Source organism: Balaenoptera borealis, assembly GCF_965194805.1.
Source record: "Balaenoptera borealis genome assembly, chromosome: 18".
NCBI classification, from domain to species: Eukaryota; Metazoa; Chordata; class Mammalia; order Artiodactyla; family Balaenopteridae; genus Balaenoptera; species Balaenoptera borealis.
Genome location: NC_138877.1, coordinates 24,875,199 through 24,902,396, shown reverse-complemented (window position 1 = coordinate 24,902,396; position 27,198 = coordinate 24,875,199). Strand labels below are relative to the sequence as shown.

General features: G+C 39.7%; 1 protein-coding gene and 1 long non-coding RNA gene across 5 annotated transcripts in view; one reads left to right on the top strand and one right to left on the bottom strand.

Moving 5' to 3' along the window:
* EPSTI1 (epithelial stromal interaction 1) overlaps positions 1-27,198 on the bottom strand; it is a 105,845-nt gene that overhangs the window by 44,755 nt on the left and 33,892 nt on the right. For 3 of the 4 annotated variants that reach the window (XM_082365663.1, XM_082365664.1, XM_082365666.1), the window contains 2 exons: positions 19,815-19,888; positions 5,118-5,211 (listed from right to left, as the gene is read on the bottom strand). The exons of the other annotated variant lie outside the window; for it this stretch is intronic. In XM_082365663.1, the coding sequence (XP_082221789.1) occupies positions 5,118-5,211; positions 19,815-19,888 (168 nt within the window). The remainder of the gene's footprint in view (positions 1-5,117; positions 5,212-19,814; positions 19,889-27,198) is intronic. 4 annotated transcript variants of the gene reach the window in all.
* LOC309615710 overlaps positions 1-27,198 on the top strand; it is a 43,818-nt gene that overhangs the window by 12,774 nt on the left and 3,846 nt on the right. The window lies entirely within an intron of this gene.

The window sequence follows — 27,198 nt, the reverse complement described above, 5'->3', positions numbered from 1 at the left end:
TCATCTGGCTGTTCATCTGTATCCACCCTTTAATAAACTGGTAAACATAAGTAAGTATATAGTAGTATGAGTTCTGTGAGTGGCTCTAGTAAATTAAGTAAACCCCAGGTGCAGGTTGTGGGAACTTGTGATTTGTGGCCACGTTGGACAGAAGTTGTGGGTACCCTGGGGACCTACCACTTGTGACTGGCATCTGAAGTGGGGAGCAGTCTTGTGGGACTGAGTCCTTACCCTGTGGAATCTGACGCTATCACCAGGCAGAGAGTGTCAGAACTGAGTTGAATGGTAGGACACCCAGCTGGTGTTGCAGGACTGCTTGGTGGGGAAAACACCACACACACCTGGTCTCAGAAGTGTTGTGTGTGTGTCAGTGGAGCAGGAGTAAAGGAGACACTCAGGAGAGAAAGGACTGGGTTTTTTTCTAGCTCAATATGCCAGGAAGTAAGGGGGAAAAAGTAGTCAAAGGTAAATTAGAGGAGAAAAAATTTTTACGAAAAAGAAGAAGATAAATCAAGGAGGCCTAAGATTTGAATAATAAGAATCCCATAAAGAGAAAATGAAGGGAAATAAATCAAAGAAATAGCACAAGAAAATCATCTAAAACTAGAGATAAGTTTCCAGACTTAAAATGAATAAAAATGACCCTCCCACTAAGGCACAATATGAAATTACAGAATATCAGAAAAAAGGAGGTATTAAATTATTTCCAGGGGAAGCACAGAAAAGACCTCATATAAGAACTGAAATTCAGATGGCCTTGGATTTCTCAGGAACAAATAACTCAAAGTTAGAAGAGCAATGCCTTCAAAATGCTAAAGGAAAATTATTTGCAATTTGGAATACTTAACAGAAAATTGCAAGCTAAGTGTGAGGGCTGAATAAAAGACAGTTTCAGACATGCAAGGGCTTGAACATACATCTTCTCTTGGCAAGCTACTAAATAATATGCTCCACCAAAACAAAGAAATAAATTTAAAAAATAGAGAAACAGAAATCAGGGAACCCAACACAGGAAAGCAACAAAAGCAACTCCCCAGATGATGTTACAGCAGTGATTCTCATCCTTGGCTGCAGAGTAGAATTACCTGGGGAGCTTTAAAAGCCTCAAGCCCAGGCCACAATACAGCAGGAGCTCAGGGGGTGCGACCCAGGCATCAGGGAACTTTAAAGCCCCCCAGGTGATTCCAATGTGCAGATGAGGTTGGGAATCATTCCATGAAAGGACAGTCCCAGAACCACAGCTGTGTAGGAGGCATAAAGAACAACCAGCACAGGTTAAGTCAGGAGGGAGGAGGAGGAGAGGAGGGATATTTCCAGAAGGGAAAGAAACCCGAAATTGACAAGTTATCTGACAGGCACAAAGTGGAAAATTGTGTGGAAATTTTCATCAAGAGGCACTTTGTAGAACAGTCACAAAAGCTAAAGGAAGGCCATCAAATGTTCAAAGGAAACTAAGAAAATGCAAAAATAAAATGAAATTTTTTCAACGTTTTGAAAGGAAAAAAATGTAGAGTATAACTGGCTTGGCAGTGAGAAAATATTTTCAGAGTCATAATGAAGGAAAGCCTGAAATACTGAATGATTATATTGGGAGAATGGGGGAAAGAAATTAATAAGATTTAACATTGATTAATCAAGAGATAGCAATATACACGTTAACAGATATTCAGAGCCAAATAACAAAAGACACAGCTAAGGGAATGTGGCGGGATGAATAATGGCCCCCCAAAGATGTCCACGTCCTAATCCCTGGAAGTTGTCAATGTTATACTTTATATGGCAAAAGGGACTTTGCAGAAATTGAGGATCTGGAGACCGGGATATGGGCCTGTGTGATCCAGGTGGAACCAATATAATCACAATGGTCATTATAAGAGGAAGGCGAGAAGGTCAAAGTGTGGAGAGAAGGTGAGGTGAGGATGAAAAGTCAAGATTAAAGTGATCCACGTGCCAAGGAGCCAAAGAATGGTGGCAGCCAAGAGACGCTGGAAGAGGCAAGGAACCGAGTTCCCCTCGAGCCTCCAGAAGGAACCAGCCCTACTGACACCCTGACTTCAGTCCCTTCATCCTCATGTCTGACGTCTGACCTCCAGAACTACGAGAGAATATATTTGTGTTGTTTTAAGCTGCTAAATTGGCAAAAAATCATTACAGCAGCAGTGGAAAAGTAATACAAGGAGTTTAAAGAATTGAAATGCAGGTAGGATTGAAGGGATGCAAGGGACGTATGCCTTTCAGTGTTGACTTTTTAAAGGTCATGTGACACATGGGTAAAAAATTAAAGCAAACTGCACTGAGTGTTCAGAGGAGTGGAAGTGAGAGGATATGGCCAGAAAGGCGGGAATTAGAGAGCAGTGCTCCTCAAACATTAAGGTGCACACAAATCACCTGTGGACCGTGTTAAAATGCAGGCTCTGATTCAGGTCTGGAGCTCCCAGGTGATGCTTATACTGCTGGTCTCTGGAGCACACTTGGAGCAGCAGAGACCTAGACCGCAGGACTGCAGAGAGGTGAGTTGTGGGAGGTAGGGGAGAATGGAGGCACAGGAGGACAGAGGGCAGAGAGGGCTTTGTGCTTAAGCTAAGGCATTTTGACTTGATCCTTGAAGATATAGGGAGCCACTGAGCAGTGGAACAACAGGATGAGGTTTTTTTAAATTACTAGTCCCTGTAGAAGAGGCAGGGGGAAGCAAACCAGAGACGGGTTGTACATTAATGGTACAACTGGAAACATTCAGTGATCGGGACTGGGGAGGGTATGATGATGCTGGTACTTCTGCTTCCACACCCACCGCCAGTACAGAGAACTACATCCATCCATGTGTGAGTGGACACTGCAAGTTCTTCTTGTCTGAAGTTCTCTTGTGTGACACCCACAGGAATTTTCTTCTTGTCTTTTTCACTGACATCGTCATATGGCATTTATTAAATTCCCATCTGCCATGGCAGCCCCACATTTAAATAAGTGTGAGAAGAACAATTTTCTCAGGAAAGTTGCATTATATAGCAAAATTTAAATTGTGTTTAAAAAAACTTGAGAGAGTGCGGCTCCTCACGCCCCGCCTATGTGGATATCATGCAGTGTTCACCTTCTGTGCACTGACCACAGTTAAGGCAAACTGCAGGTGTCTTCTTTTAACTTCGCAGAAGTGTAATGTACATATTTGATTTTCCTAAAGCATTAAAAAATGGTTCTGCAGTGCATTCTCTGAGGACTTCTATGCATATGGATTAGACAGTATGAGACGAATACAATATGGGTAAAAAGTCAGTTAAATATATTGAACACCCACAAATTATTAATAGTTTGGTGTCAAAACGGGAGCAGCTATTGAATGCTGTTGGTAAGGAGCCAATACTGCTCCATATTTCCTATTAATAGCTCTGAGGATCTTATGACTAAGGCAGTAATCAATCCACAGAAAATGCAGCTCTGGGAGAGATTACTAATGCCTTGGAAGACAATATTAAAATTCCAGGATGATCTTGTTAAATTGAAGAAACGAGCCAAAATCAATAGAGCAAGCACACAGGTGTTTCAACCACAGAATTCAAGAAGCCCTCAAACAGAAATCAAGACCAGCCAAACACCCAGGTGGTAAAGCTAGCCAACTCCCGTTTTCCCTCCCCTCCCGCATCATGAAAAGGCTATCCAGACAGATGTCATGGAGTGTCTCTACACGGGGTTTAATTCTACTACCTACAGCTTCTCAACTCCTTCCTCCAGTGCCCTGCAATGAGGGGAGAGGGATGATGGATTTGATGTGACTTGTGGAGCCCACACTAGTAAATTTGGACTTTGGAACACTGCCTTAGAAGCACGGAAAAAAGAAGAAGCATTTAGAGGTTTGTAGGTAAGAGGAGAATGACTTTTTCCCAAGGAGTGTCCTAATGTCGTCCTGACATTTTAAAATGTGGTCACTAAAGAGAAAAGGGGCTGGGTGGAGAGGAAGATCAGATGTCTCTAACAACCTCTCATTTACCTGCCCAAACCCTGAAAAGCTAAGACTTTTTAAAACTTAAACCAATCTTTTCTTTCAACTACAACCCTTTCCGATGGTCATCCTTAATGACACTACTTCCTTGCCCCCAGTTGGTCAGTCAGTAACCAAGCCCTGCCTTGTTCACCTCCTAAGTGGTTCTCTGACCTGCACTCTCATCTCCATCCTCTCACCCACCACCTTACTTCAAGTCTTCATCATTGCTTGCCGAGGCTAATATAGAAGCCTCAGAGACCTCTCTATTACTTCAGACCCATCCTTCACCTGGTTACCAGTGATCCAGCTAAAATGCAAATCTGACCTTGAGGCTTTCCTGTTTAAAACTTTTCAGTACCTTCAGTACTGACAGAATGAGGTTCAAGTTTTCCAATGTGGCATATACATGTCTGCAGTGGTGTTCTACCAGAAGCACCATGAGCTTCCTGTGTGGGGCATCTCTGGAACCTCAATGTCCAGGAGTTGCTGATAGCATCTTGTACCCGGGGTCAGGGACGCTACAAATCCTGCACTACCCAAGACAGCCCACACAATGAACCATCCCACCCAGACTGCCACAAATGAGAAACTCTCCTCATGGCTCCTGATTTCTTCTCCAGCCTTCTAGCTTGCCCTTCTAGACTGTGGCTACGCAAAACTCATCCCTAACACAGCCATGCTTTTTCTTGCCATTATACCTTAATTCTTGCTTCTAGTTTCTGACACCTGGAATGACTCTCTTCTGACTCATCTTTTAAGCTTCAGCTTTCCAACTGCTACATGCTCTACACTCACCACTCTGCTTTATACCTGGTTCGCTCCTTCACTTGACTAAGGTCCTTACAGGCAGAAATTGTATGTGCTTGGTAGACCTTATATAAACATAAAAATCTGAGGGATGGATAGATGGACGGAGGACTGGGTGAGATCAAAGGTTTTTCAGAGGCTGATGCTCAGTCCATAATGTTGGCAACAAGTACAAGCATTGTTTTACAGCTGAGACAGTAGTTGAGGTCAAAGTTTCAGCTCAGATCATCTGCCTTTAGTTCCAAAATTCTATGCTGTACAGGTCACTCTCTGGCCTTAATCTTCATCCACTTTAAAAAGTGCCAGATGGCACCCTGCATGACGTTCCACTTACCGAAGCTGAAGATTGTGGGTCACTAACAGCCACTGGACAGGTACCTCTGTGTGGTGACTCTGTGTCGAGTCTTCTCAAGAACTCAGCAGTTTTGCTAGCAGCAACCCAAATAGGTGTTAGTACCTTCGTAAAAGTAGAACTATCATTATTTATTGTGCCTTTGGGTACTAGCCTAGACTTTTATTGGGGGATGACTAAAAGTGTCCTAGGTAGAACAAAAGGTGAGTTTGTGGACACGGTAGAGTAGAAAATCAAAACAAAATGCTATTGCAAGACTGCATTCATAGTTTGAAAAATGTAAAACTAGGTTTGTGGAATATGAACCTATGATTTCATTTTTTTCTTCTTCGTGTACTTTGACATGGAGATAAATGTCCTCTCAGATTCCACAGTATGGGGCCCTAATTTCCTATCTGAACATTTAAAGCGTGACACTCAGACTTCACTGTAGGGCTGTGGAATATCCCTCCCCTACAACACCTCACTCCACACTGGTGTCATATTAGGCCCTTCACCCTCCAGGGGTCTCTCTCCTAGTCATCTCACTGCCCTCGTGCTTTGACTACTCTCAGGATACACAGAGCTTCTAATCCATAACTCTTCACCATTTATGAGTCATGGACCCCTTTGGAATTCTGAAAGCAGAAACAGACCCTCTCCCTACACACACACACACAAACACACACACACACACACACAAACACACACACACACCTTTATACTTGATTTGTACCTTCCACGGAAGGCAAGAAGTGCTGCCAGTTCTGGTCTGTATTTCTGGCATCTCTTTTTAGCTCTGAGAGACTGTGAAAGATGGACCTAGATGAATCCTCTGTTTTAATAAGTTGCTTTTTTCTTAAAAATCCACACCATCATCCCAGTTCCTCCCCTCATGTATGTCAAGCATGAATATTGGAATTGTTTCCCAGTCCTTACTGTAACAACTGCCCCATTCTGCTTACCAGTGATGAATTTCTGTTCCTTTGTCCTTTCCCCATGTGATTTGTGGGATTTTGATCCCCTTACTCCATATTCACAATCAAATAGCTCAGCACGGCCAGACTTATACTGCAACAGACACTTGCAGCCTGCTCCCCTTCTGCTTCCTTCCTTCTCATCCCTCTGCTTCCCCCTAATACTTTAGGCTGATGCTAAGATCCAATTTATCAAGCATTTAGGGCATGGGCATCAAAGGAGACACAAATGGTCTGGTAAAAATAAATGGTATCCAGTGAGGGGGGGAATCAAAAAAGGAATTAGAAGTTAAACAGAGATGCCAACATCACTTCAAATAACCACTTAGGTAGAACATGGCATTTGAACAAGGTCAGAAGCTTGAGCTGGGAAAGGAAGAGCTGAAAGTTAAGCGACAAACATGACCCTGAGAAACACAAGGCTTCAGCAGCTGAGACAAGCAGGCTTTCCATTTGTCTAGGATTGCTTATCTTGCCCAGAATAGACAAGGAGACTAATGAAGTCACAGGGGCTGGAAGCTGCCCCATTGTCTGGGGCTTTATGAAGCCATCAGTCAAAAGTGCAAAAAGAAGAGTATTGCCAGAAGTTTGGTTGAGATTTCTGAATATCCTTAGCTGAGAGCAGATCACGGGAGAAAGCAGTGAAAAAGAAGCGCCATGATAATAAGCAAATAAGGAGCTTCAGACCAAGTAGGCTGGCAGCCCTGCATTGTGTTCCAACAGTTGCTTCTTACCTGCCAATGCCAAGCACTAAGCTGGCTGGGTTGCTAACCACCAGGCACGGCCTTTGTGCCAACGATCACTGCCCCACTCATGCCACAAGATCAAATCATAATGACAGGGCCACCGGACTGTCAGAGGCATACAAGTAGGGGCCTGTGAAGAATGGTGGATAACTCCCAAGTGATTAACTATACAAACAAGACAAGTTCCAAGTTACCAGGCTAAATGGCATTTTTCTACTACCAATACTGTAAATTCCACACATTGGCTGAACTGGATTGGAATCCCTGTAGGTAATTATGGTCGTATTTAATAAAAAGAAAATATATGAACCTCCTTGAGGGGCAAAAGGAGGAACATCTACTGGAGGGGAAATCCAACAAAACTAAGAACCCTGGACTCTAGCACTGAGTCACCTTTTCATTGGGGTTCTTTCTTTGTCACCACTGTGACTCTGCCACCTACTAAGGGGGGGTGATCCTCTCCCACTTTATCACTTTGACCCAGGCACAAATACAGGATCCCTTCCTTTATTCTCCATAGAACAACTGAGGATGGACCACCAATAACAGACTGGTTTTGAAGATTTACTTAACTCATCTCCAACTTATGACACTTGTTCTTAGGGTGATGCCTCTGGCTTATTCTAAAATGTCTCTTCAGGGTAGCATCACCTGGACATAATTCCATTGTAGAAGAGACTGCTAAATATCCAACAAAATGGAAGTTTTCCTCTTCTAGTCATACAACCCGACTACATTTCCTAGCCTCCCTTACTGCTAAGGCTGGCCATGTGGTTGAGTTTTGACCAATGGAATGAGGAAGGAAGTGATACACACCACTTCCAGGATGAACTCATAATAAGTTTCCTACACATGCACCTCCATACATTTTCCTCCTCCTTCTGGCTGTCTGGAATAGAGGCAAACCCCAGCACAAAGTTGGAAGTCGTTTGTGTATTGAAGGTGGTAGCACTGCTAACAGTTTTTGGTGCCTGACTATCTGAGTGGAGGGGGTCTCCTCTCAAACCTGTTCGCCCATGTCTTACATGAGAAAAAGATAATAATAATGCTCAAGCAACTATTTATTTTGAGGTCTGTTGATCACAGCAATTAGCCAACCCTAGTAATACCACATAGATTTATATATACAAGAGAATTATCTCTCAATTTAGGTCATCAGTTCCACAAGTAGTACATAAGAAGAGGCCAAGAAGAGCTGAGGAAGAGTAGAAGAATAGAATTCTCAAGGATTAAGCTAGGCATCTTAGTTATTTCAGAACCTTAGTCAGGGGAGGAGAATGTGGGAAAGGGGAGGAACCCACCCATCCTTAAGCTGTCTTGGTATCAGGTCTAGGAGCTGCCTAGGCCCAGAGTATAAAAACGTATACTCATTTATCCCAGTAGTTAGAGGACAGGTAGGGGTTTGGAAGGAGAAACTGAGGGTGAGAAAGTCAGGAAAGGAAAGGGATATGGCTGCTTATATTGCAATATGATGGAATATTAATGTTTATGGAGATTCATCAATCAAAAAGTTTTTGACCTTTTTGAAAGGATAAAATATACGGGAGGGCTTCCCTGGCGGTGCAGTGGTTGAGAATCTGCCTGCCAATGCAGGAGACACGGGTTCGAGCCCTGGTCTGGGAAGATCCCATATGCCACGGAGCAACTAGGCCCGTGAGCCACAATTACTGAGCCTGCGCGTCTGGAGCCTGTGCTCCACAACGAGAGGCCGCGATAATGAGAAGCCCGCGCAGCGCAATGAAGAGTGGCCCCCACTTGCTGCAACTAGAGAAAGCCCTCGCACAGAAACGAAGACCCAACACAGCCATAAATAAATAAAAATTTAAAAAATTAAAAAAAAAATCACCTGCAGTTTAAAAAATATATATATATACAGGAAAGGCCACAGAGAGTGAAATGTGTGTCTGCTGGCTCATTTAAATATGACAGAAATGCAAAGATAATTCCTATAAGGCTTTTTTTTTTTTTTTTTCCTATAAGGCTTTTTAAAAAAATAGTTAGAGAAGACAACTAGGGTTTCTAACGTTCATGGAAGAATCAGTTTACATGGAAAACAAACTTTTGGTTACCAAAGGGGAAGGGGGGAGAGGGACAAATTGGGAGTTTGGGATTAACAGATGCACCATGCCATATATAAAATAGATAAACAGCAAGGATTTTAAAAAAGAATATGCTTAAAACATTCACTTAGATCTGTAGGAGCTTGTGAATCAGGCTCCTGCCACTAATCACACCCCAGGGCTACAAGGTGCTATGCACCTTCCTCTACCTGGTTACCCACCAGGTAACTGCCAACTTTGCACCATGACAAGACACATAAGAACACGCTAATAGAGACTTCCCTGGCAGTCCAGTGGTTAAGACTTTGCCTTCCAATGCAGGGGGTGTGGGTTCGATCCCTAGTCGGGGAGCTAAGATCCCACATGCCTTGCAGCCAAAAAAACCAAAACATAAAACAGAAGCAATATTTTAACAAATTCAATAAAGATTTTTAAAAAAATAGTCCACATCAAAAAAAAAAAAAGAACATACTAATAAAAATGTTAAACTACCGATTTTAAAGCTAAATAGTCATAATTTAAAAGGTACCCTCACTGAAAAAATACCAGTGACAAATCTCTCCCTGGTTCTTTTTATCTTGCTGGGAGTGAATGGGGCAGTTTTTCCTTCTCTCACCTCCTGTCAGCTGACACACAAATGCCAATGACTGCAGGGTGCAGATGGTGTATAAATGAGTGAAGTGAAGTGGGCCTAGATAGAGGGAGGGCAACGGGAGCACGACTCAGTGATATTCACAGTACATACCAAGAACTTACTAACCTAGTATATACTAACCTAGTATAGTGCTTGACACATACCAGGTACAAATTGTTGAATAAATGAAAGCACATTTCCTAATGTGAGATATTATCAATACATTTATATTTTTACCAGTGTAATAAATAAAAAAATTATTTGTGTTTCTCTGATTAGTGAAGCTGAATATTTCATTTATTTATACTTCTTCTCTTTTAACTATTTATTTCAAGCCCTTTGCCAGTTTTTCTAGAGTTGCCTTTTTCTTATTAATTTTCAAGGCTTCTTTGTGAAATTAAGCCTTTGCCAATTACTTTTGAGGCAAATAGTTTCTCCTAGACTATCACTTACTTGTAACGTAGTTCATTACGTCATCTATCATAGGTTTTTTTCTGTAGTCAAATCTGTATTTTTTTTCTTATGGCTTCCAAGTTGTGTATATAGCGTAGAAAGGAGTTTTACCACAAAATTATAAAAGCATTCTTCATTACATTCTAATTGTGCTGAGTTATTACAATTTGTCAAATTATCTGTCCTTTTGACACTGATTGAACAAATACTTTTATTAATAGCTAAAGTCCTAAATACTAAATTCCCATATATCCATGGGTCTATTTGTAGACTCTCTCCCATTCACTAAATTTATTTATTACAATGCCAGTAACACTTTGTTATTACTACCATACCTATGTTGTATATGATACCTGGTACAAGCTTCTCCCTGTTCCTTCAGTTTTTCAGGTTTGTCTATTTTTTTTTAATATTTTCTCTTTAAAAATGTTTTATCAAATTTCACAAAAGGTCCTGTTTAATTTATATATGAATAAGAGTGGAATTATCTTTACAATGTTGATTTTTTTCCCTTCTATAGTAAATAGATGATCTACATTTAATATTTTCATTTTATTTTAGGTATTTTATTATATATATAGGTATATTAGACTTATACTCAACTGTTTTACAGTGTGGATGATTATTGTAAATGAAATTTTTCTTTCAATTATATTTTATAATGAGCTTTTGATGGTGTGTCTGATGGTGCAAAGACAGAAGTGTTTGCATATTGATTTTAGATTCATTCATGATAGTCAAACTACTTGTATTAGTTCTAATAATTTTTTAGTTGATGTCCTTGAGAGGTTTTAGGTGAGCAATCAGAGGCACTTATCTCTTCCTTTCCAATATTTAAATTCTTTCTTTGTTACAAATAGAAACTCTAATTTTCTATCTAAAAATCAGTATCAGTGATAAATAGCAAATGCCCTTCTTATCCTGTTCCAGACTTTACTGAGAAAGTTACCTTCTTCTGTTTTCAAACCAACTGGGCCTACTGTCTTTTTTAGGTGAGATCAAACTACATTTTCCCTTCCATTTAGAGTTTTTATTCTATTCTGGGTTCAAGTCTAATAGCATATATTTTCCTACGAAATCTGGGTTAAAAAAATTAACAGAAGTAGGACACAGTATTTCTCTTCTCGAATTTTGGTTATACTTCCTTTCTTATCCTTGGAGTTCTTCCTTATTCCTTACTCAGACAGGTCTAAAGTTTATCTATTTTACCAGAATTTTCAAAAAAACCTAGTTTTTGGTTTAATTTAGTGATGATAAATTTTTCTATTCAACTTCATCACTTTTTCCCCTTTATTTATTCCTCCCTTCTATTTGTATTTATTTTATGGCTATAATCTTATCTTAGTAAAATGCTTAGTTATTTTATTTCCATTTTTTCTAAAAGCTTTTAAACTTCTGCATCTTCTAAATAATTTTGTAGTCACATCCCATGGATTTTAATGTGGAATACTTTGAAATTTCTATTCTCTTATCCCAAAGTAATTTGTAATTTCAGTTTTGGTTTCAAAATTTTTTATCCTAATAGTCTCCCCCCATCCTCCCAGGGAACCTGAATCTTTAATATTTTTATTTTTTAACTGAATAATAATTAACACAAAATATATTAGTTTCAGGTATAAAACATAGTGACCTGATATTTTTATACATTATGAAATGATCACTGCAATAAGTCTAGTGTGGTGACAGATGGTAACCTAACAGTCCTTTAGAAAGGTAATTAGAAAAAAATTTTTAAGTGGATAAACATTAAAATTTCTTATTGCTTAATTTCTAATTTTATTACATTTTTCTTAGGAATAGTGGCTTTATAGGATTTGGGGGTATTTTTGGAACTTACTGAGAGTCTTTGAGGCCTTAGTCATGGCCAATGGTAGTTAAGTCATATTTGTAAAGAATAGGTATTTTCATAAACTAGGTACAACACTTTGTAACTATGTCTATGTTATCATGCCAGGTCATTGTTATTCATATCCTCTATTCCTTATGAAGTTTTTTGGTTCACATGATGACCTATTAATTTCTACGGAGAACAAAAGGAAAATTTGACAAATCCATAATCTATATTACAGACTTCAGCAGTTTTTATTTCATATATTTCAAATCTATATTGATATTTACAGTTCACATTATCTTCAGGATTACATATTTTATGTGCATAAAATATTCTTTATCCTGTTGAATGCTTTTCATCTTGAATTCAATTTTGTCTCATATTAATATTGCTATATCTGCCTTCTTTTATTAGCATTTATGGATATATGTTCCATGCCTTTGTTTCCATCTCTTCTGTTTTATAGATATCTCTTAGAGTAGCATATAGCTAGATTTTTGCTTTTTTTTTTTTTTTTTTTTGCAATCCAAGAACTTTTTTTTAAATAAGGAAATTTAGCCTATATACCTTTTTTGTGATTGCTGTCTTGTTGCTTATAAAACTTCCACCCTCTTTTCTGCCTTTCGTTGTAATTATCAATTTTTCATTTGATTTTTTTCTTCTTACGTTTTTGTTATATATCCTATTTGTACATACAATACAATTAAACATATAATAAACACATAATTACTTATTTTTTTCTATCAATATCTGGAATTCACTAGCATTCACTCGTGCAAAAAAAATAATTGTTTTACTTCCTATCCTCCTCTCTCCCTTGTGCCTCTTCCATAGCACTGAAATCCTCCATGAGTTTAATTTCATCATGTTGATTCTTAATAATAAAAAAGAAAAAAAGCTAATCATATATTTGGCTATAAATGTCATTGTCTTCTTTATTCATAATTGTTCTGATATCTTACATCTTCCTCTTTCTTGGATTCCTTATTTGTTTGACCAGAGTTTATTTTGTGGCAGTTTTTTTCAGTAAAGATCTTAGAACTCACACAGAAGTGATAAAGTTGGCTGGCTGTGCAGGTAGCTTGTCTCCAGGATGGCAGGGGCCGGGGGTGGGGGGGCACATATTCCCCCAGGTATAGTACATTTACCAGGAGCACTTTCCGGGCCCCAGGATCTTCTCGTGTGTCCAAAAGTTCTTAGGCTCTACCCTTGGAGATAAAGGCCGGAGTCAGCTGGTCCCTCTCTCTTCTTCCTCTGCTATCCTTGTTTGGAGTTCCTTTATACTCTACCTTCTCCCTCCAAGCACTATGCTAGATTTCTTACATGGGTTATATTGATTAATCTTTGAGTTAGCAAATATTAGCCCCACCCCATGCTATATATGAGGAAACCTAGGCTCAGTGTTAGGAGAGAGGTTAAAGTTTGAGACCAGGCAGGCAGTCTGATCCTAGATCTACCCTCCCAAGAGGGGAGCACTGATGGTACCAGGTTCCAATGATGAGATACTTAAGTGAAACTATTTTGTAAATAAGGCACCAGTCAACTTTTATCTTTAACCAATTATTAACTACATCCTGAAAAAGACAGAAGCTGTTCCTGACATCCAGGAGCTGCCCTGGCATTCACAGCTAAGCCTTGGTGTTCTCCTATTGAAAGTGATTTCACACAGTATCAATATCAGAGGAGGTCACTTTATGATGGTGATGAATCATGAAAAAAAAGGCCACTCCATGATATGTCTGAACAAGAAAAATACATGAACCTTGTCTAAACCACAAAAGTGACCAAACACCCCAACATTTTGGCTAATAGGAGTGACTATTGCTTATTTATCAATTACAGTATTAGTCTCACTCTGATCTTCCCTTGTTTTAAATAAGATTAAGATACCTGATACCTACTTTGCTGTACATCTGAAACTAACACAACATTGTTAATCAACTGTACTCCAATATAAAAAAAAGTAAAAAAAAAAAAAAAGATACCTGATACCTAATCACTATTACCCCTGCTTCCTGATTAACAGCCAACCCAGAACAAAACCCTGCTTCCTCAAACCCTCTCCCGAAATCAACCCGACAGAGGCCCAAACCCAATCAAGTCCTTTCTGACGTCTTCTTACTAAGGTGGCTCACAATTCCCCCATCGTGCGGCTAGAGAATTTGGAATTTATTTCATAAGCAATGGGAAATAATCAAGGCTTTTGGAATAGGATAGTGACATGACAAAAGCTGTGCTGTAGAAAATGAAATCTGACAAACATATAAGACAATCGAGAAAAGAGACTGTTGGCAAAGAGAGTAAGAAAGCCATTCCAGTAACTCAGGGGATGACAAGGAGAAAGAAGCCATAATGCAAGTGGCATGTGAGAAATACCTATATGAAGGTGGTGGCAGTGGGAATGAAAATGAGTTAACATTCACTAGGACATCTGCAGGAAAAATTGATAGTGGGTAGAAATTTTAACCATCAACATGATTTAACATTCAGTAGGCAGGGATTCTCTCAGATTTCTCGTAAACTGTTCAGTCTCATTCTGAACAAAATAGAGGATTTTTGTACCTGTAAGTTCACTTCATTAGCATAAGATAGAAAGTTATGAATAGGATGACTTTCAGTTCACCTTACTGGGATTATAAAATGTGAGGTTGGATTTAAGCCTACCATATGGATAAGGGATCAGTTTAGCCCTTAAGTGTCTTTTGGAAGCTCCCACGAAGGGCATTAGAAGTTTAGTGAGCATATTAGAAGACAAACTTGGAACCTAAGTGTGCATATTCAGCAGACCTGCCTCGATCCTCAGCTCTAGGAAACTAAAACAGATGAAGATGTGCCTCCTAGGTACTAATCACACTATCATTCAAATGGAAATTAAAGAGATGCGTGGTTCCAATGGCGGAAATGAAGAAAACTTCCCCACATTACCATCGGCAGGCTGAGCTCACGGTGGTGCTTGGCAATTCAGAAATAAGAAGGTCCTACTTTGGAATGAGCTTGGTTCCAAGGGCTTTTTCAACCAAGGTTTTAAGAACTGAGCTCCTTCTCCCCTAGAAATATTGGTACCTAGGAGTACAGTCCAGCCAGGAGAGCTCACAAAAGCCCATGTATCCTACAGGAAGCTTAACTGTGGAATTAATCCAGTGTTGGACCTGGAAAGGGATGTCCTTCGGGTCTGAGGAAAATCAGAGAAAGCAGACATACTTCCTCAGTTTTTCTTTTGCCTCTTGCAGGCCAAATTTAGATCTTCCTTGGAGGAATCAGAAGTCAATTTTGCCCAAGTCTTTATCTCTGAACTGACCTATTCTACAGTCTTCTCCACAGGCCTCCCACAGGCCCCCCATAAGCTACAGTGCTTATCACCCCCACCCTAGCCTGATAATCCTGACCTTGTGAGTATAGCACACCTCTGAATTACTCATTATCCCTGGTCCTTCAAATCTCAAGACCAAGATTTGGCTGCGTTGCTCACTGTCTGCGACTTTGAATTACTCAACCCTCCACCTGTAAAATGAAGATGATATATCCCTAATAGGGTTGATCTAAAAATTAAATGAAAAAATGTATATAATATGCCTAACACTGCTGACACTCCATAGGTTCTCAATAATACAACAGCTTATTACTTTGAAATAACATTTAAAAGAGCCAAGCACTTTGTATATTTTTAAAACTATACAAATGTACAATCTATTAGATTAAATGATTATTAGATACGAGTTAAAATTGTAAATGCTTAAAATATACCCAATTCTCATCTCTCCAGCAAATCCTTAAGAGAACATTGTTTTTCCTAACACCTGCACCCAAAATGCATCTGACTGCCCCATTCACATCTTACCCTAACCCCCATAACTCATTACATGGGCTCAAAATTCAAATCTGTCTCAACATCCATCCAAAAACCACATGGTGAGAAAGATGACTATGACTCAAAATAAATTACCATTTAAATTTCAAATGCTGAAATTTAAATAATCTAAATCACAACATCCTTTCTTTGATTATAACAAAACACACACACACACAAAGGTATATTAACTGTTACTTCAAATCCTCAAAGCTACCAGTAATATTGACTAATTAAAAAGGCCATCCTGAAAAATCACATTTGTCTTTTTATAAGTAGTAAAGAATGACAGAGTAAAATAATGGTGAAAACTATGCCAAGGTTAGAAGCCTATTTCTACCCTTCACTTTCATGCTCAAGAATCCTAGAACTAACTCTACACTGTGAAATTCGAGTTTGTCCCCAGCCAGAGTGGCAGACTTAATGCACCATTAATCTGGTCTGTTCTCAGCCGCCAATTGAAATAGTCACAGTCATTTGATTTTTAAGGAAAAGACAGTACTGCAGAAGTACATTCCAGAGGTCTTTTCATAAAAACCATCCCATGTGCTCCATCTGCACATGCAATCTGCTTGTGTATTTTCAGCCAGCTTGCATGGGCAGATTAATGCGTACAATTAGAAAGCAACCCCACAGGCATTCAATAAACTGCTTTCACTATTACACTCAGGAGAGTCCCTCTGGATGTCAATAAAAGCCTAGTTTTCTGCCTGTTAGCTAAATAATTGACAACACTAAAAATAATCAGAAGCAAATGAACGAAGTCAGGAACAAAGTGGTAAGAAAGAATACATTAAGATTCTCATGGTGGTGCCCCAGGATGATATCATGAGCTTTTTATCCAGCAACCTGGGTTTACAGTCTGCTCAAGTCCATGGTTGCCCTTCTCTACAGAAAACAAAACAAAACAAAGAACACCATTCCTAGTCTGCTATTTGAACCACACATATCACAGCATTGAAAGAATTACCTATTTGTGTTTCTATTCTGTGATCCTTAGTTTGACAGCTTCAGGAGAATCTAATTTTTTGGTGAAGGGGATGGAATAGGGAACAGCCTAGTTGGTCTAGTTAAAACTTTGTGCTGTTAAAATGCTGAGAGCTCTCGGACTTCCCTGGTGGCGCAGTGGTTAAGAATCTGCCTGCCAATGCAGGGGACATGGGTTTGAGCCCTGGTCCGGGAAGATCCCACATCGCAGAGCAGCTAAGCCCATGAGCCACGACTACTGAGCCTGTGCTCTAGAGCCCGTGAGCCACAACTACTGAGCCCACGTGCCACAACTACTAAAGCCTGCATGCCTAGAGCCCACGCTCCACAACAAGAGAAGCCACCGCAATAAGAAGCCCACGCACCGCAATGAAGAGTAGCTCCCGCTCGCTGCAACTAGAGAAAGCCCACACGCAGTAACAGAGACCCAACACAGCCAAAAATAAATAAATAAATAAAAATTAAATGTTATACAGCAGAAACTAACACACCATTGTAACGCAATTATACTCCAATAAAGATGTTAAAAAAAAATTCTAATAGCTCTCCTATACAATTCTTCCACCATAAATTGATTCTAAGAAAATATGATAAAGCCTTGTTATACAGAGGATCCATCTTATACAAGAAGTTTCTTTCATATTTCTAGCTATATAATGGTCATTCATTTCATTAGCTATTGGTCTTTTAATTTCAAAAGTACTTCAAAACAAAATACATTTAAAACACACACACATATACTTCTTCTTGTGTTTCTCAATAGGCTTTAACAATCAATTTGAGATACTTCTCATTTTTAGCCAACTTCTCTTTTTTCTGGTTAACTGGGACTTTTATGATAAGCAGAAGAAAGATCAAGAGTGAAATGTGCGTGTAATTGAATTCAGCTCCACTGATAGTGTGTGAGGTGCCTGAGGGTAGAACTCTTCTTTCTTTACAGAAAAAGGGTGATCTCTAGTATTCAGTAAAACACAAACTCAAGAAGCTGGAGGACTAGTAAAAAAAGGTTTGAGGACACAATCTCCCACATCCTTTAAAACCCCAAGAATCTCTCATCCTCCACTTTATCATGTTTAAAACTCCCCAGAGGATGGACTTGTTCAACTTCCCAGTCCTGTACCTAAGACCCCTCATTGGTAAGCAGGTCTTCCCTTTTCCAGTGTAAACAAGGATGCCACAGGATAAGTACATTTGTTCTTATTGTGTCTTCAGGCTACAAATGCCCCCATAGCATTTGGGGGCATTCAACTCCTCTGATTGGCCGAGAAATCAACTCTCATCCATTCTCTACCAAAGAAGGGGGAGGCAATAATACATTAACCCTTAATCTATTGCCTGCCGCCCTCTATCTCTCTCTAAGACAGCCAACTTCTCCTGGTGTTTAGCTTCACACCAGCTTCCTTACCCCCATGTCTGCCTTAGAACAAAAGTGGGGAAAGATAAAGTCATTCATTAGCACTTCCACCCAACCCCATTCTATCTCCCACTCTTTTCCTGTCCTGGGTAGCGGAGGCCAGGTATCCAACTTGCTAATGGGCAAAGTGAAGTGCTGAGAAACTTCTTGTACATTCCAACCTCTGAGTCTTAAAGCAAGGAGCTGTTGCTTACAGTAGAGGCAGGAGAATCTCAGCGGAATGAGAAAACCAGAGGATGCTGTACTTGGAAGAGGGACACACTTTAGGGTGTCACATATGCTCACCCCAACATCAGAATGATCTTAAATTCTACAAATGAGGTATAACAACGGGAACAGATAAGAGGAGGCAGTCAGTACAGTCCATCGGAAAATGGGAGGCCGATGACTAGTTCTGGTGGAACCAGAAATCTCTAAACGGTCTCTACAAAATAAGCTGTCTGATCCCATTCAACAAGAACCTCTGTAAGAAGTTACATATCAAGTCCCCATGAAATTCAGTCACTTATATACCATTTATTTTTTTAAATAAATTTTTTATAAGATTTTTAAAATAAATTTATTTATTTTATTTATATTTATTTTTGGCTGTGTTGGGTCTTCGTTGCTGCACGCAGCCCTTCTCTAGTTGTGGCGAGTGGGGGCTACTCTTTGTTGCGGTGCATGGGCTTCTCATGGCGGTGGCTTCTCTTGTTGCAGAGCACGGGCTCTAGGGCCACGGGCTTCAGTAGTTGCGGCATGCGGGCTCAGTAATCATGGCTCGCAGGCTGTAGAGCACAGGCTCAGTAGTTGTGGCGCACAGGCTTAGTTGCTCTGCGGCATGTGGGATCTTCCAAGACCAGGGCTCAAACCCATGTCCCCTGCATTGGCAGGCGGATTCTTAACCACTGCACCACCAGGGAAGCCCTATATAAGATATTTTATTTAATCCTTACAAATGGCCGATGGGAGAGTTATTACCAACCCTAATTTTTTTAGAAAAACTAAGCTTTAAAGAGGTTTAGTAGTTTGTCCAAGGTCACAGCTGAAGAATGGAGCTAGGATTTTGAACCCAAATCTGCTTGTTTAATTCTACCATATTTGGAATTAACCTAGGGACAGAAATATGGTTCTTTGGTTTTGTCTATTCTTTTAAGCAGTGTGCAAGTAACCTAGCTACTTAGAGCTGGAACACAAACTTATCTTTAAAGCTTGTATAAGAGAGTAGATTATCTACATTATAAAGCACATAGTAGTTGCCCTATACATGTTAGCTGCTGTAATTCACAAGTCATACTGGAAAAAGTACCTTGATGTATGACCACCACTTGGGAGCTTTGCTGATAAATGTGAAATTATTTCTCAATTCTTGTTTACAAAAATAGAAGTCCTCAGTCCATTAGGTAAATCCCTAGTTAGTTTAGATTCTGCTTGGGTACTTCTTTCAAACAACATCTTCCTTATATTGGTGTTTTGGAAGTCTTCATAATCAAAAGTAACCTGGATCACCAAAAAGCAAGCCCTCCAAGTTATTTAGAATGGGGAATTTCTCAAATTTGGCAGTATTCTTTCTAATCTGTTGACTGCTAAAGAATACTTTAATGAGTATAGATATCTCCAAACTTAGAACCTCACTTCTAGAGTTCAATTATATAATTAATAGTCAACAATCCAACACCAGATGTTTTGAATAGTTACTATCACCTAGAATTTAAAAGCACAATGAACAATATGTCTATAAAATGTACAAAGTTCTGAAAATATAAATTTACCATTGCTGATGTTCTCTTAAAGCTTCTCTTCTGAGGTTTTCTTGACGCCTCTTTTTCTCCTCTAGTTTATTGCTCTGAAATTTCAAGTATCAAAATGTAATCTATTAGGAAAGCTTTAAGCAGAATCATGATGTTAAAATTACCCAAGGTCCAAAATCTTTAGGCTCAAGTGGCCTCAGTAATCCAATATGGTACCTACCAGGGCTTCCAAGGTGATAATCCTGTCACAACCCATGTGCCCTACACTGAAAGCCAGGAGCTCCAAGTTCTTTCCATGGCTCCCCTCTCCCAACTTGATTGGTATAATCACAGAATCAGTATTTCACATTTTTACCTTAGTTCAGATGATAGCAACATTTATATCTTAAGCAGTGTTTTCAAAATGTTCTAAGGAAAACATGAAATTTCCACACCAATCATGTTAAATTAAAATTATAATAAACGATTAAATAGATGATACAAAATATGTATATATATATAAATGGTTAAATAGTTGATACTACATATATATCTCCACATTACAATAAAGCATTCAGGAAAAGATTTTCAATAAGCCAATTCAATTCCCTTCTGACTTAGAATCAGATACTTAAAGCTGTTGAGAGACTGAACAGCAAATGTCCAAAAAAAGCCATCCACTTGAATAGAAGAATCCTCTCATTTTTTAAATTAGTTGTTTGGAGAGTCTAGAGATAAACTTCACATTTGATATTACTGTCACCATGGCTCTGGCATATTTTAATCCAACTTAATAACCCAGAAACGCTTGTGTTTTTTTACTATTATACAACTGTCATTTTTTTAATTTGTCTGTGAAAAACAAGTAGACTTCCTAGACAACAAATTTAATGGGGAGTTGAAACAAGTTCTACAACACAGGAGGACTTGAAGTTTTAATTGAATCCAAGGGAGAAGTCAAGCAGCTGGATTTGCTTTAAAAAAAAAAAAAAAATGGACTTGTCCCTCAGGAAGACCTGTGAAAAGGGAATAATGGAAATCATCACTTCCAAACTCTAACATAAGTTTAGCTCCATCTTCCAAAGAGAGGAAAAAACTGTTCATATTGTTCATTTCCATGAAAGTCTTCATTCACACAGAACTATTTACTCATCCCATTTTGAAAGGTAAAATGGATGATTTCAGTTTCAGAAAAAACATAAAGGAAATTTACTACAATCCAAGAGAATTGTAATACAATTCAGTTGTAATTCAATTATAATACAAGGCAATTGGATTATTAATGAATCACAGTTCTAGGAAGCAAACTAACAGAAAATAGTACAACTGAATAAACATGATCTCAATCTAGAAAAAAATCCTGACTCATGAGACCAAAAGTAGTCAATTGTGATGAGCTCCCCACATCTCTGGGGGAAGAAAAGGGGGCTGGGAGGTAAAAGACAGCAAGCAAGCAAGCAGTAGGTATTGATTAAACCAGGATTAGGAACGCTACTTAGAGAACAGTGAGAAAATCACACAAGCATTTAGAGACCAGGGCTGGGTTCCTTTAGCAAGGTCAGAAATTGGAACATGGATTTTCATCTCTTCACTTATAGATTATCATTGGACTCAACTTACAAAAACAGTTACTCAGTAGCTTAATTCTTTCCAACAAAGGTCTGTTTATCCCTCAAGAGTTGATGGAGAAGTATTTTGCAAAATACTGGAGTATTTAAGTATTCAATACCTACCACTGTAGTAGCTATTTTAGCACACTAATCCAAATACTTAAGATTTAGTCAGACTACTTATTTATTCCCATTTAACAGTGAGTTAAGGAGTCACCCAACCATACTTATATGTATACAAACGCATAATATAAAAAATCTAAGGGCTTCCCTAGTGGTGCAGTGGTTGAGAATCCGCCTGCCAATGCAGGGGACACGGGTTCGAGCCCTGGTCTGGGAGGATCCCGCATGCCGCGGAGCAGCTGGGCCCGTGAGCCACAACTGCTGAGCCTGTGCGTCTGGAGCCTGTGCTCCGCAACAAGAGAGGCCGCGATAGTGAGAGGCCTGTGCACTGCGATGAAGAGTGGCCCCCACTTGCCACAACTAGAGAAAGCCCTCGCACAGAAACAAAGACCCAACACAGTCAAAAATAGATAAATAAATTAAAAAAAAAAAATCTAAGAACATGAGGTCCAGAAGAAAAAATATGGAATGAGTTCTAGGTCCACCATCACTGAGTGACCTTAAACAAATCATTTAATATCACTGAATCTCATGTATTCAACAAACATTTATCAAATGCCTATTATATGATCAGTACTATGTTCTGTTAGATTCTGGGAATACAAACAGAGCAGTGCCTACTCTGGAAAATTTTAGAAGCTAGCTGGGAACACAGACAAGAAAGCCATGATGGCAGTGTGTAAAATATATTAGGGAATAGAGGTTTGCAAATATGTAATATGAATACAAAGAAAAAGCACAGAAGTGGGCAATTGGGAAATGCTTTCAGCAGTTCCACAGACATTCATTCAGTGCCTTCTATGTGGGCAGACCCCATCCTGGGTTAGGGTTAGGGTTAGGGTTAGGGTTAGGGTTAGGGTTAAGGTTAGGGTTAAGGTTAGCCAAAATTTGAATAACATTTGGAATATGGTTTCTAACCTCGGGTTCATGAATAAGCTGTCTGATAGGAGTATGCTCATTTTTATGGAGCGTGAGTCCATAGCTTTCTTCAGATTTCCCTAGGGGCTGATGACCAAATAAAAGGATAAGAACCATGGGTCTAATGAGAGGTAGAAATTCTAGATAGAGACCAATCTTAAGCAAGAACTTTCCAGGAGGAAAAGGAGGTGATGGGAGCAAGGCTACTGCACTCCATTGTATGGTTTCTTACTGCCCAGGGGCCTAGCAGAGAGGTTAAAAAGGCTGAAACAGAGACAGCATTCAGCTTACCAAGGCTTGCATCCCAGCATGGGGTGTTTCAGCACAGCAGAGGTGTCTTTTTCTATTTCTCACAAAAGCACCATCTGTCACCAATCTGAGCACCCACAGAACTGACTGCCTGGATGAAGAATCTGTTTCTAATTTGCACAAAGGCAATGATGGGATAGCAGTGGCCCTGAATAGGAAAAGGGCATTCCTATAACATAATATTTTCAATATAGAAAGGCACAAGAGAATATGCCAGTTCAGGAAACCCCAAGAAGCTTGTGGATAAATTCAAAGGGGTTTGTAGTGAGATGGGTGGAGGACAAGGCTGAGGAAGTAGGAAGAGGCAATTGTAAAGAAATGTATATGCCAAGTAAAGGAGTTTGGACTTCATTAAAGGCAATGATGAGCCATTATGTTATTTTAAGCAGGATGGTAAGCAGCTCACCCTGAAAGCAACACGAAGGATAAGCCGCAGAAAGGACCACAGATATAAAAACCAACGGTGTGGTTCTCACAGTAATCCAGGCTATAAATTATGAGTCCCAAATTAAGAAAACAGGGACAGAAAAGAAAGGACAAATTCTAGAAAAATGTGGGGGACAGAAATAAGAGGAGAGTAAAAAGAAATAGTAGGAGGTAGGCTATATTAATATAGAATGAGTCAAAAAAGGGGGGAAGATTACAGGTGACTATCATTTAAGAGCATCAGAATGAATATGAGGTCAGTTTTGAACCTACTGGATTTGAGATACACTGTGGCACATCTAGAAAGAAATATCAAGCATACAGTAAAATATATGGTTCTGGGATTCAAGAATATGGTCTGGAGATGTGGATTTCAGAAATCATCAGCACAAGCAAAATCCACAGACGTGGAAATGCGGGGGGCTTTCACCTAAGAATTTGGTGGCATAGGCACAGGGAAATGAGAGAAGATGAATGGATGGGACCTGGATAGAACATCAATAGCAGAAAAACAAGCAAAGGAAAAGGATCCAGAGGGGTAGAATTTGAAGGACAAAGTACTATTTAAATAGTTACAATATTACAAACAGTTTAGATAAGTTAGGAACTGAAGAGTCTCCACTGAGTTTTTCAACTAAGAGCTCATTAGTGATTCTTGGCTAGATAAATACCCATGAATTACTAGAGACAGAAGTCAAACTCAGCCCACCAAGGAACAAGTGAAGGTGAGGACTCAAAGAAGGTAAGTTTCTAAGCTAGCTGAGCTCAGCATCACCTGGGGAACTTTGTTTAAAACAGAGATGATTTTTTTTTTCTTTTTTTTGGTTCAGGTGATTGATAAGGAGTCAGTCTACATACTGGCATGTAGGAACCCAATGTGGTAGAAAAGGCTTTCAAGGAGCTGAGCTGTGATGCTTGGGAGGGAGGAGTTGAAAGCAAACCAGAACAGAGACACTTGGTTTTTAAGATGAGAGATTTCAGTATGATTATACCCCAAGAGAGAAAAACAGAAACAACAAGAAAGCTACAGGAGAAAAGGAGGGTTAACCGATGGAGCAGCAATGTTCCCGGGGAGATGGAGGAAAGATGGGATGGGAAGCACGGGTGGGAGAATCCATCATAGCAACAAGGAAGAGCACTTTCTTATTCCTGCTGAGATGAGACGGGGGCAGAAACAGCAAAGGAAGAGTAAGGAAACGGAAAAATATAGGTACTTCCAGCCTTGTGGTCTTTATTCACTAGAAGGTGGGAAATGAGGTCATGTGCTGAAAACGAAAGGTGAGGATAAGAAGAATGTGAAGGGAGGAAGATGTCGGTAATTAGAGATGAGCCTAGACTGCAAAGGAAAATGCTGTGCACTAGGAATTGTTAAAGACCCAGCTGGGAGGGAAGCCCAGCAATCTCGTGTGACAGGAAGAGCCAGTGTGTTTTTTCTCCAGCAACCCAGTTCATGTGGGTTCATTTAATTTAGAAATAAATTAAACCAATCCAATTCATGTGTAAAAAAAAATCCTCTCTGCCTTCCACACAAGAGGTTGATATAATAGTAGAGTCAAATGAAATAGGGCACTTCTTTACATGTATAGTTAATTAGGTCAGGGCACCCTTTTTCACTGCTTACTTAGCGCTACCCATTGTACAAAGAGATTTGCACCTATTGTATCCTTTAACCCCACCAGTCCCATTATTATATTATTATACCCATTTTACAGCTAAGGAAAGTGAAACATAAAGAAGCTAACAGCTTACACTTTTAGTACTACATCTGCATTTCAGAGATATCATTAACATCCCAACATTATGGGATTAATTAATGGGGTCAATTAATGGGACCCTACTGCATTCCAACAACCAGAGCCTTAATGCCCACACCAGTTCATCCACAAAGACATGCATGATGTAGGAACCATATTTCTGGGAAATACTTGAAAGTTCTGTTTTGTTCCTTGAAAGTTTTCAGAAATGGAAACTTTTCCCGGTTTATAAAAACAATATTGAAATAATTTCCTTGATGTTGAGTTTTATTCCTAAAACTGTTCTTAAACCATTAGCCCTCGCTAGTACTTGTTTCCTAGAAATAAGCAACAGTGTGATTTCTTAAAAACATGTATATGGGGCTTCCCTGGTGGTGCAGTGGTTAAGAATCCACCTGCCAATGCAGGGGACATGGGTTCGAGCCCTGGTCCGGGAAGATCCCACATGCCGCGGAGCAACTAAGCCCGTGCACCACAACTACTGAGCCTGCGCTCTAGAGCCACAACTACTGAGCCCGTGAGCCACAGCTACTGAAGCCCACGTGCCTAGAGCCGTGCTCTGCAACAAGAGAAGCCACCACAATGAGAAACCCGCACACCACAACGAAGAGCAGCCCCCATTCACCGCAACTAGAGAAAGCCTGTGCGCAGCAACAAAGACCCAATGCAGCCAAAAATTAAATTAATTTAAAAAAAAACAAAAAACATGTATATGGATGCATCTCTGCATCTAATATGCATACCTTGTTTTCTATGCTAATAGGAAATGAAGTAGGTACAAAGTAGTTCCTACTTCATTTTATAACATTAAAACGAACTAATGATGCTTCTCAGTGTCTACATAAAACACCGTGACCTCCAGGGCTCCACATAACTTCATCAGCTTTATGACTTTATAGTTTACTGGAAAGAACAAGGAAAGGCTTCGTTTGCCACTCAGATCCGTAGCTGATTTCTTGCCCTTTCTGATGTTATAATACCCTAAGAGGTTGGGAGAATCAAATGAAAGAATTTGTAAACTATATAGCCCTATATAATATGATTTCAAACATACGAGGATCAAAGGCAGAATAAGATGAATCCAGGAGGTAGGGAGGGTCTTTGACATGGAATTGGAGATTTTTATTTTTTAAGTTTGTGGGTGTTATGAAAGTCTGGAAAAAATCAAATTATTACTCTGCCATACAGATCTCCAGGAAGAGAAATTAATACACTATAAAACCACATGAGTTGTATTAGTTTTCTATTGCTGCTATAACAACCATGAACTTAATAACTTAAAACAACATAAATTTGTTAATAATCTTACAGTTCTGGAGGTCAGAAGTCCAAAACGGGTCTAACGGGGCTAAAATAATATATTGATGTTGAGGGAAATTGGCAGACTCCAGTACCAGTAGCAGCTGTTATGTCCACAAGGCTTTTCGGTAGCTAGCAGTATGAGTCCCCTCCAAAGACTACAGCAGGGTCTTTACTTCTTTCTACCCCTACAATAGGGACTCTATTTCCAGAATCACATCTTCTGTTTGCATGCTCTGCTATCCTAAGATGTCCATCATCTATTTGTTCAGTGTAGAAGTTAGGGGTACCACAGTTATGGTTTTGTAGCTCCTACCCATAGGTTTAGTCTCCTTTATCCAATGGCCTTTCTCTACTTCAAGCCAACAATGGCAGGCTGAGTCTTTCTCCTGCTCCATCTCTTCATGCTCTCAATCTTCTGTCTCCCTCTTCCAAGTTAAGGACCCTTATGATAACATTGGACCCACCTGAATAATGCAGGATACACACTCTCCCTACTTGAAAGTAAGTTGATTAGCAACCTTAATTCCACCTGCAAACTTAGCTCCCCTTTGCCATATAACAGAACATCTCCCTAGGTTCCAGGGATTAGAATGTGGAAGAGGAGGGGAAGGGGGCATTTTTCTGCCTACCACATGGGTTGTAATCTATTTTTAAATCAGTAAGTATCAGACACATAATGTGCCAGATAATTCATAAAATCCTTGCCCTTGCCGCCAAGCCCTCTGAAGCTTGGTTTGGGAATGTGGCGGGGCGGGAGGCGGAGGCAGTGAAAGGAGGACCTCTTTCCTTTAGGGCAAAGCAGTGGTGTGCTGATAAGCTTAACAACCAGCTCTAGCAGGGAGGAGGAGGGGAGGTTGATTTGTAGCATTTACTGATTTCTGTGGTGAAAATACTCCTCATGGTCAGTTTCAGTCTACCAACATGAAGTCCGCTAGCCCACAAAATAGAACAATCCACTCTCATGAGCCAGTACAAGGAGGCCCG